The sequence below is a fragment of the Neoarius graeffei genome, chromosome 28 (assembly GCF_027579695.1).
Source record: "Neoarius graeffei isolate fNeoGra1 chromosome 28, fNeoGra1.pri, whole genome shotgun sequence".
Classification (NCBI taxonomy): domain Eukaryota; kingdom Metazoa; phylum Chordata; class Actinopteri; order Siluriformes; family Ariidae; genus Neoarius; species Neoarius graeffei.
This window is the reverse complement of record NC_083596.1, coordinates 10507141-10520931: the sequence shown is the minus strand read 5'-3', so window position 1 is coordinate 10520931 and position 13791 is coordinate 10507141. Positions and strand designations below refer to the sequence as shown.

At 40.2% G+C, this 13791-nt stretch overlaps 1 protein-coding gene across 17 annotated transcripts in view; it reads left to right on the top strand.

Annotated features, from left to right (window-relative positions):
• The window catches only part of mast4 (microtubule associated serine/threonine kinase family member 4), a 254178-nt gene that overhangs the window by 196564 nt on the left and 43823 nt on the right, over positions 1–13791 (top strand). For 13 of the 17 annotated variants that reach the window (XM_060912517.1, XM_060912516.1, XM_060912515.1 and 10 more), the window contains 5 exons: positions 1430–1531; positions 6085–6217; positions 7733–7800; positions 12756–12847; positions 13236–13444. In XM_060912517.1, the coding sequence (XP_060768500.1) occupies positions 1430–1531; positions 6085–6217; positions 7733–7800; positions 12756–12847; positions 13236–13444 (604 nt within the window). The remainder of the gene's footprint in view (positions 1–1429; positions 1532–6084; positions 6218–7732; positions 7801–12755; positions 12848–13235; positions 13445–13791) is intronic. The other 4 variants (XM_060912518.1, XM_060912514.1, XM_060912511.1 and 1 more) reach the window with 1 other exon arrangement.

Genomic DNA, 13791 nt, shown 5'->3' with positions numbered 1-13791 from the left:
GTGATCCTCTTCCCATCTTTACTTCTGAGAGCCGCTGCCACTCCAAGATGCTCTTTTTATACCCAGTCATGTTAATGACCTATTGCCAATTGACCTAATGAGTTGCAATTTGGTCCTCCAGCTGTTCCTTTTTTGTACCTTTAACTTTTCCAGCCTCTTATTGCCCCTGTCCCAACTTTTTTGAGATGTGTTGCTGTCATGAAATTTCAAATAAGCCAATATTTGGCATGAAATTTCAAAATGTCTCACTTTCGACATTTGATATGTTGTCTATGTTCTATTGTGAATACAATATCAGTTTTTGAGATTTGTAAATTATTGCATTCCGTTTTTATTTACAATTTATACTTTGTCCCAACTTTTTTTGGAATCTGGGTTGTGTATATATAGTGTGTGTGTGTGTGTGTGTGTATATATATATATGTATGTATGTATGTATGTATGTATGTATGTATGTGTATGTATATATACACACACACACGTGTGTATAATAGTGTGTGTGTATGTGTATATAATATATATATTGTGTGTGTATATGTATACACTATACATATACACTATATATATTTTATATATATAAAATATATATATAGTGTATATATGTATGTATGTTTTGTTTGTTTGAAATAATCACCTGTGTATTTGTACGAAAACAATTATCTGCCTCAGGATCAGTGAATAATAACCTCGACTTCATCTCAGATATTACTCACCAATATTCACTTCATCTTCAGCAAATAATTGTTAAATAAGATGGATAAGTACAACTTATTACCTCTGTTGTACCATTTTCTTACTAACCAAAATAGTTACTGCTCCAAGTATGACACATCCAGAATCGTATTAGCTTTCGCTAACTAGCTAACTTTGGCTTAAAAACTTAACGAAGAAGAAAAGTCTGTATGATGACTGATCATTCTCAAAAGGTTATTAAATTATGATAAAGCCTGTAAAATAGTCAGTTATTAAGTTATTAGTCAGCTCTGAGTTCTGTTTATATGCAGGCTTGCTAGCAAAGCTACGGCGTGAGGTAACTAGCAAGCTAAATTACCTCAGGTGAAGGTTTGAATGATTAACGAGTCTGAGGAAGGTGCTTGTATTTCTAGATATCTTTATATTTCGCTGATGTATATGGGAAAAAGTGGGGAAAAAGACCATTTTATTTTGTTTATAATCAAATGTTTTCAGTTATATAAAGACTGAACAAGTGCTCGATGTGATTAGCATGGCTGTTTGAGGAACTAAGGATTTTTTTTTTTTGCCTGCTGTGTACAAAGCTAAGCACAGAGAGACAGATGGAGGGGAGAATGATCCCATGTGAAAAGCTTTTAGGAGTGTGTGTGTGTGTGTGTGTGTGTGTGTGTGTGTGTGTGTGCGTGTGTGTGTGTTCCCAAATTACCCGTTGCTAATTGTCTTACCATGTGCACAGTCCACCGAGAGATCGGAGAGTGCTGAGGTGACTTTCATTAAGGAACTGGTGAAGAAGATCCTTATCGTCATCGCCAGACCAGCGCGCCTTCTGGAGTGTCTCGTAAGCTTGTTTATTCGCTGTCGAAGCACTTTTCCAGACGTTTAGCCTCAAAGAATGAAAGTATCTTAGCTACGATTTTATAAACGCTCTTGTGAATTGAGACTCCATGGGTCTGGGATGGGAATATTAATTTGACTAAAAGTGACTTAAGGGATGCGAACGCTACAAGCATCTATTGCAGTAGACGCATTTTAAACTACTTTCTCAGTGTATGCACACACTGGCCGCTTTATTAGGAACCCCTGCTTATTAGCAGAGCAGAGCCCCATACTTAAGAGAAATGCATCGACCTGATTTTGATGGCTTTTGACCATACGACATCCATACGAATGACGTACGTGTACCACCGCAGGGAACCCGATCGTAAATGCAAGGCAACGCATGCCAACTATACAACGAAATTTGTATCTTTTATTTACATGAGCTCGATGGGTTTTTATCCAGCGCTTATTTTTAATTTGCTTTTTAAAAAATAACATTGGATTATTTACTAGCACATTTTACAAAAAATATTCATAACCGTTTCACAGAAAACTAGTTTTGAGCAATTCCAGCGTTATGGACGTGACACTTGAACTCAAAATGGCAACAAGTGACCCAGTGCATGTTTTATTGTCTCCCAGTATTTAAACAGGTGTTGCATATTTTAAGGCTGTACCATACTGGAGAAGTGATAGAACAAGAACAATTCCCATAGTACATCTAGGGCATGCCAGAAAACGCCAATAAAAGATGCGTTATGGACGTGACAGAAAAAGTATCACTTTTCTTGGGTGACTGTACATTTTTATCAAACTCTGTGAAATTGTAAACCTAATGTCGAAATGGAGATATCCGTTTGATAGAGGGGTCCAAGGTGAATATTAAAAAATCTTTGTTTAAAATATTTTGTATTTCATGCAGAGTTTCGGAAGGAAAAGTCAGCGTTATGGATGTGACGAAATTCCGTTATGGATGTGACGCGTCTGAAATAGACATGGCGTATGTTTAGAAAATCAGCAATTTAACCACCATAACCCTTTGAAAAACTCTCTAAATATCAGCTGAAACTATCAAAGTTCTTAAATAATATTTAGGATGGCTATTGTTTTGCTGTTTTGTGGATTTTAGCATACATTTCTGTGGCTTGTGGCAATAATATAGAATTGTACATGATCAAAGTTGATTTTAGCTTGGGGTTTACATTATAAGAAAGAAAGACTGACAGTGACATATTAGGTTGGTTACAAATTGGTTCAACTTATTCACATCTGTAAAATACAGGCCTAGGTGATATCTCTGGGAGTGGTTTTGATGTATTACATGTTGCTTTATTTTTGCATGGTGAGGTTGACATTTACATGGAATTGCCCTTTTATTAGTCTAGTAGCTTGTTGGACAGTTGACGGTGGCTGTCATGTAAGGGCGATAGACGGATGTACGGTAATCGCACGAAGAGTTTAATTGAAAACGCTGTCGCAACACAATGCAGCAATTTACTGATGTGAAACACATGACACCTACACAGTGCGACGTTTCATTCATGGTGCTATAATATTTATTATTCTATTCAGGTTGATTTTGTGCCCTTGTGAATATTTTGCTCATACACTCACCAGGAGCTCCGCTTTTAGGCACTGCCTAAATATTATATATTAGTGCAATTATCCAGTCAGCCATGCATATGATTGCAGCAACCCAGGGTATAAAATCATGCAAACGCAAGTCAAGAGCTTCAGTTATGTTCATACTCACATTAATATGTGGGGGAAGCCATGGACTAAAGGTTAGCGAAGCAGCTTTGTGACCAAAAGGTCACAGGTTCAAGTCCTTGGACCAGCAGGAATGGTCAAAGTGCCCTTGAACAAGGCACCTAACCGCCAACTGCTCCCCAGGCTGCTCTGGGTATGTTGGGCGTCACTTTGGATAAGAGCGTCTGCTAAATGCTGGTAATGTAATCGAACATTAGAATGATGGAACAAATATGATCTCGATGGCTTTTTTTTTTATTATGGCTGGGCTTGTTTGAATATTTCAGAAATTGACGAATTCTTGGGATTTTCTCACACAACCTTTTTGTATGGAATCAATTTTGTGCCAAAATGTTCATATAATACTTTTGAAATATCAAACAAAAACGACAAATCAAAATACAAAAAAAGGAAAAAAAGTCAATTTTTTTAGACTGGCAAACAAATTATTCGTGTAATCGTGCAAAATATCAGTCTATTACTCTTCAGAAACCTTTTATTTTTGTTCCGCGGCTTTCTCAGTTTTGTTTGACGTAATTTATTTTGGTTGCGATTCCAGCTTTCTCGTTTGCGCTCCCTTAGCCCAGGAGTAACAGGGTTATACCCGGAACAAATTAGTAACAAGCTGAAAATTTCAGAATATGTTCAGAATACCTTTAGGAATAACATACTAAAAGTCCCCGGAAATCCCCCTTGTGCTCTCTGAGAAATTCAAGATGGCGTCCAAAATGGCTGCCAAATGGAGATCTGTCCATATCTCAGGCCCAAAACAAAATATTAATGCAATTAAAAGGTCAGAATATATGTTTTGTAGGGTAGGAGAGTAAATTCCAACATGTGTGTATTAATTACATTGTGTATTAACATTATATAATAACAATGTACACATTATTATAACAGTATATTTGTGTATAGTGTGGATCCATTGGTTACTCGTTCACTCCGTATCATCCTATTCTGTTCACAAAACAACAAACACAATTACTAGGGGTTGGAGCACTTATTTTCGTTAATATTAATTAAAGTAAATTCGTGGTGTAAAATGAAAAATGGCATGTTAAAAGGTCATGCTGAGTTCAGTCATTTTTAAAAGGTCATGCCGAGTTTAGTCATTTTTTTATCCGAACACACTGGCATTGCTAGTAGTAAAGACTGGCGCTAGAAACTCAAAGATTACTTTTTTTCCACCCTTAAACAAGCTTGAATAAATTCCCTACTTCATTGATGGCACAACAAAGGTCCAAGCATTACAACTGAGGCACTGAGAAGTGTTTAAGTCTACTCATTGTTTATAAGCAAGAGCTTTTCTTGAGGCAGACCTTTTTGTCATGAAAGTCGCCGGAATGTTGAAGAAGTGTACTGAAACAGCTTGCCATTGTAGTTTTAGAAGAAAGAGTCCTCAAATTTAATTTCCCTTTAATATTTTATCAAAGCTTAAAGATGCACTAAATATTAAGGAAATTGATGTCTAATTGTTGTCTTACATTATGTTCATGTATGTAGGTAGCCTACTAAGCTAATCTGTCAGTCATGTCAACCATCAAATTCCATGTAATTTCCACATTAATGACCTTGTAATCTTGGTTAATTTTAATTTTAACAGTGTGACAATGGTGAATTTGCATTGCTTGTATGAGAGAACATATAATTTAACATTTTAATTGCATTTATATTATGTTTTATCCCTGAGATATTGAAAAATCTCCAATCGGCGGCCATTTTGGACGCCATCTTGAATTTCTCGGAGAGCACAAGGTGGATTCCCGGGGACTTTTAGTATGTTATTCCTAAGGGTATTCTGAACATATTCTAAAAAATTCAGCTTGTTACTAATTTGTTCCGGGTTGGACTCAATTTTGAGCTAATGCTCTTGGGCTACCTGACTTTTTGCTTGCAGTTTTGGCACAAACTTGACGTGTGGGTGGGCTGTCCAGGAATGCATTCCCATTGGCTAACTTGTGTTTGACTGACAGCTACGCTCAGCCATTCCCTACTCAGATTCTGGCGGACTGTTTGACGAGTGACCGATCCATTGATCGTACAAGGATCGAGTGGACTTCAGTGGCGACTATGATATTGAATTAATTCAACAAAGTGTAAATTCAATATCATAGTCGCCACTGAAGTCCACTCGATCCTTGTGTACCGTCAATGGATCGGTCACTCGTCAAACAGTCCGCCAGAATCCGAGTAGGGAATGGCTGAGCGTAGCTGTCAGTCAAACACAAGTTACCCAATGGGAATGCATTCCTGGACAGCCCACCCACACGGGAAGTTTGTGCCAAAACTGCAAGCAAAAAGTCAGGGAGCGCAAACGAGAAAGCTGGAATCGCAACCAAAATAAATTACGTCAAATAAAACTGAGAAAGACGCGGAACAAAAATAAAAGGTTTCTGAAGAGTAATAGACTGATATTTTGCACGATTACACGAATAATTTGTTTGCCAGTCTAAAAAAATTGACTTTTTTTTGTATTTTGATTTGTCGTTTTTGTTTGATATTTCAAAAGTATCGTATGAACATTTTGGCACAAAATCGGTTCCATATTTTTGTAGTGTTTACACAGGATGGTGCACAAAACAAAAAACAGACTAGGTGTTCCTAATAAAGTGGCCAGTTTGTGTAGTATAGAAAAGTGACAGTCGTGTGGTGTATGTAGTAATCGTTATACAACGTGTAGTGCAAATTAAGAAGTCAGTGTGAATAGAAGAGAAAATACAACTCGGAATAGAGAAAATGCGACTCTTACATTTTGGTTTAAGTTTTAGGGTTTTTTTTTTTTTTTAATTGAAAGAAAAACTGTAACGTGACGTTCATCGATAGGAGTTTGACCCAGAGGAGTTCTATCACCTGTTGGAGGCGGCTGAGGGTCACGCCAAAGAGGGACGGGGCATCAAGACTGACATTCCACGCTACATTATCAGCCAACTCGGTCTGACACGAGACCCTTTGGAAGGTAAGATGGGATTCATTTTGGTAACTATTTGAGATATTGTATTTTTTGTGATATTTGCGATTCTGGTGCTAATCTGTTGGTTGATGGCCAGGTTTGAAAAGGCCAAAAGCTTCTTTTCTCAGCCGCCATTTTCCATTGATGATCATCGTCATGTTCATGAGAAGTCCAGCGTAGAGATAGTGGAGAAGATGGTGCGAAAGTTCCAGAACGCAGTGCAGCTAGACAATGTCTGTGCTAAATTACAGCAGAGAATCTGCTTAGCTAGTGAGCGATCTATGATACGATCAGCAAGATGGTGGGATTAGCATGAAAGTTGTTGGAGCAGGTGAGCAAGAGGGAGTGGGACAGACTAAAGTAATAAAGCGCTGCTGCATCAGTGTCTTTAAGCCTAGGTCGCAACCAGACGTACGATTTTTTGGCCGTGCGATTTTTGGCATTTCCCAAATCGCTGCGTTTTTTTTGTTCGTGGAGAAAGACGCACGTTGGCCGTAAGTTTGTCTTGCAACCTGAAAAAAACGTAAGCGCCCGTAGAGTTTGTTTGACATGACAAAAAACCTCTGCGGCTGGTCTACGGCTCGAAAATCAGCACGTCATACGCGCGCCCTCTTGCGTTTTTTGCAGGTAGACCAGCCGTAGGAGCACGTACAGTACGGCCGGTTATGACCGAGGCTTTAGGTAGAAATGAAGCAAGGGCTAAATCCTACTGGTGCCACTGCTGGCAGGAAATTGAACGGCATTGTGGGTAATGTTGGAAACTTTTTAAGCAGAGTGAAAATAGACCACCAGGTCAATGAAAGGAGTTTAAACTAAAAACAGAATAAATCTCAAACGCCAGAGAGCACATTAGTGATTCAGGCTGGATTTTTCCTGAAAGCCTTAAAAAGAAGGATCATAGAAGGAAGTCTGTATTAAGCACGTTCTCGATCTGTGAGACAGACCTTTTTTTAATGATCCTGTAATACCACATCCAAGATAGTCATTACCAGTAATTAGACCCACATGTAGCTCACGATCATCATCCCCCGTTCATAAACCAGGGTGCGTCTCAGCTCCCTTGGCCAAATCTGGATCGCATCCAAAGCCCTTCAAGGCTCTCTAATCCTCAGAGGGCTCCAAGCACAAAAGTGGAGAGGTGCAGCTGTTTTGAAGTCTTTTCTCTGTGCTCGAGTCTCTTTTGGGACTTTGGGAACCAAAAATCCACCCTTTGGTTCATTACCTCCTGCTGTTCACAGGTTGGCTGTGGGGCCTGATGTGCAGGGAATGAGCTCACTGGGGTTTATTTGGCACTGCAGTTTTCCACAAATGTCTTTTGACACGCGTTAAGATCCTTTCCCTGGATTTCGACTTCATTTAACCCATTTTAGAAACCACACGAGTCAGCTCATCAGTCTTATTAGGTGGAAAAATGGGATCCTTTTTGTTTTTCCAAACACTGGTCAGAAAGAGACAATGCTGATGTTTTTGTTCTGTGGTTTTTTGCTTCGAATTGCTCTCTTTTCTTTTCTCATGTTGCAGAAATAGCCCAGTTAACCAGCTTCGATAGTGGAATTGCAGAAACTCCTGACACTGATGATTCTGTGAGTGTAAGTGGTTTTGACGTTAATTGTGAAATAGTAACATAATATAAAAACATAACATTATCAAAATATTAATATGATTTAAGTAAACATTGTGTTTTCAGTACATTCAAGTATAATTCTACTTCGAGACTGGGATCCTGTGGCGCAAAACCCGACACAAAAAGTCCTAGGGTTCTTGAGTGGCTCAGTAGAAAAGCGTTTGCTGTATGATCAGATGATTGCAAGTTCAAATCCCAACGATGCCACAGACATTCGTGACCAGGAGCCCAAGAGAGCAAAATTGGTCGTGTTCTCCGAGTGGTTACTAAAACACGAGTACAAAGGGAATACGGACTACAATTTCAGCAAATTAAGTCAAATCCCAAGGAAATTAACTATCTGTACTGTATACACTACCGTTCAAAAGTTTGGGGTCACCCAGACAATTTTGTGTTTTCCATGAAAAGTCACACTTTTATTTCCCACCATAAGTTGTAAAATGAATAGAAAATATAGTCGAGACATTTTTCTGGCCATTTTGAGCATTTAATCGACCCCACAAATTAATGTGATGCTCCAGAAACTCAATCTGCTCAAAGGAAGGTCAGTTTTATAGCTTCTCTAAAGAGCTCAGCTGTTTTCAGCTGTGCTAACATGATTGTACAAGGGTTTTCTAATCATCCATTAGCCTTCTGAGGCAATGAGCAAACACATTGTACCATTAGAACACTGGAGTGAGAGTTGCTGGAAATGGGCCTCTATACACCTATGGAGATATTGCACCAAAAACCAGACATTTGCAGCTAGAATAGTCATTTACCACATTAGCAATGTATAGAGTGGATTTCTGATTAGTTTAAAGTGATCTTCATTGAAAAGAACAGTGCTTTTCTTTCAAAAATAAGGACATTTCAAAGTGACCCCAAACTTTTGAACGGTAGTGTATAAGATTAAGTATATACAGTGCTGTGCACAAGTCTTAGGCACATGCAAAGAAATGTTGTAAAGATGCCTTCAAAAATAATGAAATTTAATTGAGCAGTAAACAGTAATACATGAAACAAAGTCAATATCTGGTGCGAGACGACCCTTTGCTTTTAAAAAAAAAATAGTCTCGGGTACAATGAGTGCAGTTTGATAAGGAAGTGAGCTGTAGGTTTTACTGAGCATCTTCCAGAACCAGCCCCAGTTCTTCTGGACACTTTGTCTTAATTTTGCACCAAAACCCAGTATCCTTCATTATGTTTTTCTCTGGGCGGCACGGTGGTGTAGTGGTTAGCGCTGTCGCCTCACAGCAAGAAGGTCTGGGTTCGAGCCCCGGGGCCGGCGAGGGCCTTTCTGTGCGGAGTTTGCATGTTCTCCCCGTGTCCGCGTGGGTTTCCTCCGGGTGCTCCGGTTTCCCCCACAGTCCAAAGACATGCAGGTTAGGTTAACTGGTGACTCTAAATTGACCGTAGGTGTGAATGTGAGTGTGAATGGTTGTCTGTGTCTATGTGTCAGCCCTGTGATGACCTGGTGACTTGTCCAGGGTGTACCCCGCCTTTCGCCCGTAGTCAGCTGGGATAGGCTCCAGCTTGCCTGCGACCCTGTAGAACAGGATAAAGCGGCTAGAGATAATGAGATGAGATGTTTTTCTCTGTCTGAAAAGCGTCTCTTACGGTACATAATATGCTGCTTTCTTTACTGACCATACAAGCATTTAATTTTGTCCCGGAAAACTAACGTTCGGCATCTAAAATGTTTTTGTACCGACTCGATAATGTAGAAGTCATAAAATAAACGTGTAACAACGTTTGTACTAAAAGCAATACTGTATATGTCCTGTATATAAGGACTGTACGTATATTAAAGTACAATGAATACGCTTCAGTGAACATTTTATCTTGGTAAGTAGTTGCTGTGTTTACCGACTGATTTATATATACAGTGGTGTGAAAAAGTGTTTGCCCCCTTCCTGATTTTTTTTTTTTTGCATGTTTGTTACACTTAAATGTTTCAGATCATCAGACAAATTTACATATTAGACAAAGATAACACAATTAAACGCAAAATGCAGTTTTTTATTATTAAGGGGAAAAAAAAATCCAAACCTACATGACCCTGTGTGAAAGTGATTGCCCCTTAAAGGAACAGTCCACCGTACTTCCATAATGAAATATGCTCTTATCTGAATTGAGACGAGCTGCTCCGTACCTCTCCGAGCTTTGCGCGACCTCCCAGTCAGTCAGACACAGTCAGACGCGCTGTCACTCCTGTTAGCGATGTAGCTAGGCTCAGTATGGCCAATGGTATTTTTTGGGGCTGTAGTTAGATGCGACCAAACTCTTCCGCGTTTTTCCTGTTTACATAGGTTTATATGACCAGTGACATGAAACAAGTTCAGTTACACAAATTGAAACGTAGCGATTTTCTATGCTATGGAAAGTCCGCACTATAATGACAGGCGTACTAACACCTTCTGCGCGCTTCGGCAGCGCATTGATATCTGAGCTCCGTATCAATGCGCTGCCGAAGCGCGCAGAAGGTGTTAGTACGCCTGTCATTATAGTGCGGACTTTCCATAGCATAGAAAATCGCTACGTTTCAATTTGTGTAACTGAACTTGTTTCATGTCACTGGTCATATAAACCTATGTAAACAGGAAAAACGCGGAAGAGTTTGGTCGCATCTAACTACAGCCCCAAAAAATACCATTGGCCATACTGAGCCTAGCTACATCGCTAACAGGAGTGACAGCGCGTCTGACTGCGTCTGACTGACTGGGAGGTCGCGCAAAGCTCGGAGAGGTACGGAGCAGCTCGTCTCAATTCAGATAAGAGCATATTTCATTATGGAAGTACGGTGGACTGTTCCTTTAAGCCTAATAACTGGTTGGACCACCCTTAGCAGCAATAACTGCAGTCAAGCGTTTGCGATAACTGGCAATGAGTCTTTTACAGCGTTGTGGAGGAATTTTGGCCCACTCATCTTTGCAAAACTGTTGTAATTCAGCCACATTGGAGGGTTTTTGAGCATGAACCGCCTTTTTAAGGTCATGCCACAGCATCTCAATCGGATTCAGGTCAGGACTTTGACTAGGCCACTCCAAAGTCTTCGTTTTGTTTTCCTTAAACCATTCAGAGGTGGACTTGCTGGTGTGTTTTGGATCATTGTCCTGCTGCAGAACCCAAGCGTGCTTCAGCTTGAGGTCGCGAACAGATGGCCGGACATTCTCCTTCAGGATTTTTTTGGTAGACAGCAGAATTCATGGTTCCATTTACCACAGCAAGTCTTCCAGGTCCTGAAGCAGCAAAACAGTCCCAGACCATCACACTACCACCACCATATTTTACTGTTGGTATGATGTTCCTTTTCTGAGATGCTGTGCTACTTTTACGCCAGATGTAATGGGACACACACCTTCTAGAAAAGTTCAACTTTTGTCTCGTCAGTCCACAGAGTATTTTCCCAAAAGTCCTGGGGATCATCAAGATGTTTTCTGGCAAAACTGAGACGAGCCTTTATGTTCTTTTTGCTCAGCAGTGGTTTTCGTCCTGGAACTCTGCCATGCAGGCCATTTTTGCCCAGTCTCTTTCTTATGGTGGAGTCATGAACACTGACCTTAACTGAGGCAAGTGAGGCCTGCAGTTCTTTGGATGTTGGTGTGGGGTCTTTTGTGACCTCTTGGACGAGTCGTCGCTACGCTCTTGGTGATCTTGGTCGACCGGCCACTCCTGGGAAGGTTCACCACTGTTCCGTGTTGTCCCCATTTGTGGATAATGTCTCTCACTGTGGTTCGCTGGAGTCCCAAAGCTTTAGAAATGGCTTTATAACCTTTTCCAGACTGATGGATCTCAATTACTTTGTTTCTCATTTGTTCCTGAATCTCTTTGGATCGCAGCATGATGTCTAGCTTTTGAGGATCTTTTGGTCTACTTCACTTTGTCAGGCAGGTCCTATTTAAGTGATTTCTTGATTGAGAACAGGTGTGGCAGTAATCAGGCCTGGGTGTGGCTAGAGAAATTGAACTCCGCTTTCCAAAGATGTGATGATCCACAGTTAATTTCTGTTTTAATGGGGGGGGCGAAATCACTTTTTCACACAGGGTCATGTAGGTTTGGATATTTTTTTTCCCTTAATGATAAAAACCTCAGGCGGCACGGTGGTGTAGTGGTTAGCGCTGTCGCCTCACAGCAAGAAGGTCCGGGTTCGAGCCCCGTGGCCGGCGAGGGCCTTTCTGTGCGGAGTTTGCATGTTCTCCCCGTGTCCGCGTGGGTTTCCTCCGGGTGCTCCGGTTTCCCCCACAGTCCAAAGACATGCAGGTTAGGTTAACTGGTGACTCTAAATTGACCGTAGGTGTGAATGTGAGTGTGAATGGTTGTCTGTGTCTATGTGTCAGCCCTGTGATGACCTGGCGACTTGTCCAGGGTGTACCCCGCCTTTCGCCCGTAGTCAGCTGGGATAGGCTCCAGCTTGCCTGCGACCCTGTAGAACAGGATAAAGCGGCTAGAGATAATGAGATGAGATGAGGACGGGGGCAAACACTTTTTCATACCAATAAATAAATAAAATATATATTTTTTATTTTTTGAAAAATAGACCCAAGTAAGTTAATTAGAAAATTTCACCTGCTTGGAGATATCTGGAACAGACGAGCGAAAAACGTAATGCCTCCACCACCTAGTGGCAGAGACTTGAAAAAAAAAATAAAGTAAAAAAAAAAAATAGATTGGGGGGGGTCGGTCATGCGCACACCTCAGCATTTCTGTGTGTATGTATATATAAAAATTATTATAATTTTTTTTTAACCAAAAAAGATTTACGACTTGTAGTGAAATCTGTTTGAATCTGCAGTTTCTTTCTCTGGGTGGGCGGGATTTTTTTATTTTATTTTTAAAAACCGTATATAAATATTTTAATGCACAAAAGTGAAAGCCTTCTCCCCTTCTCTTGCTGTTTGATATTGATGGTTCATGACACTTTTCTCGTTTCTCTTTCAGGCACATAGTGTGAGTGCACCGCTGCGACCCCGCCGTAAACCCTGCGAGATCGACTTCGAAATGATCAAACTCATCAGTAACGGAGCTTACGGGTAAACCACTCTGTCTTCTCCCTTCTGTTCTTTCCTTAAGGCCAGGTCCAACACCCTGACTTATTTCACTCCTCGTACCAGACTGAATTTTTGTTTGTTTGTATGCATCAGTATACTATTTAAAAAAATTTTTTTTTTTTAGTATTACATTGAAAGTAGTAGATGGATAACAGTAACTGTGAACTTGTAGATCACAGTTTCATTATGATAACACACTGTGCAAAAATACTTTAATACGTCATTATCAAGCCATCTAAATTATACAGCTTATTAATTTTTTTAAAAATGTATATATTTAATAACATGTTATGTCAAATAACATCATTTGTGTTCATCTCTGACGTTAACCTGTGACTACAGACATACTCATTTTCCCTTCGTCTCCCAGCGCCGTCTATCTGGTGCGGCACAAAGAGACCAATCAGCGCTTTGCGATGAAGAAGATCAACAAGCAGAACCTGATGCTGAGGAACCAGATCCAGCAGGCGTTTGTAGAGAGGGACATCCTGACCTTCGCCGAGAACCCGTTCGTGGTCAGCATGTACTGTTCCTTTGAGACACGCAGACACCTGTGCATGGTCATGGAGTACGTCGAAGGTCAGTGATTTTCTCCGTACAGACACTACGGGGTTTTTCCATCCAGCTCTCGAATTGAGCTTGATGGAAATTCGGAAAAGGTTTTTACGCTTGTCTAATGTGGACAGGTTTGTGTATGGATCAGTAAGAGATACAGAAAAGGAAATGGGGTTTTTGAGTAAATGACTTCAGGGATGCAAGCTAATTCATTTTGATCACTTTTTGGAAATTTGCTTTACATTTGCAAAATGTTTGAATGTAAACCCAGCTACAGATACGGTATGACACTTCTGTAGGTGCTTTGAACTTAACTATATTTAAGTATAGTTAAACTTTTTTTTCGCGGCCCGGTTTCCATCAAATCCTGC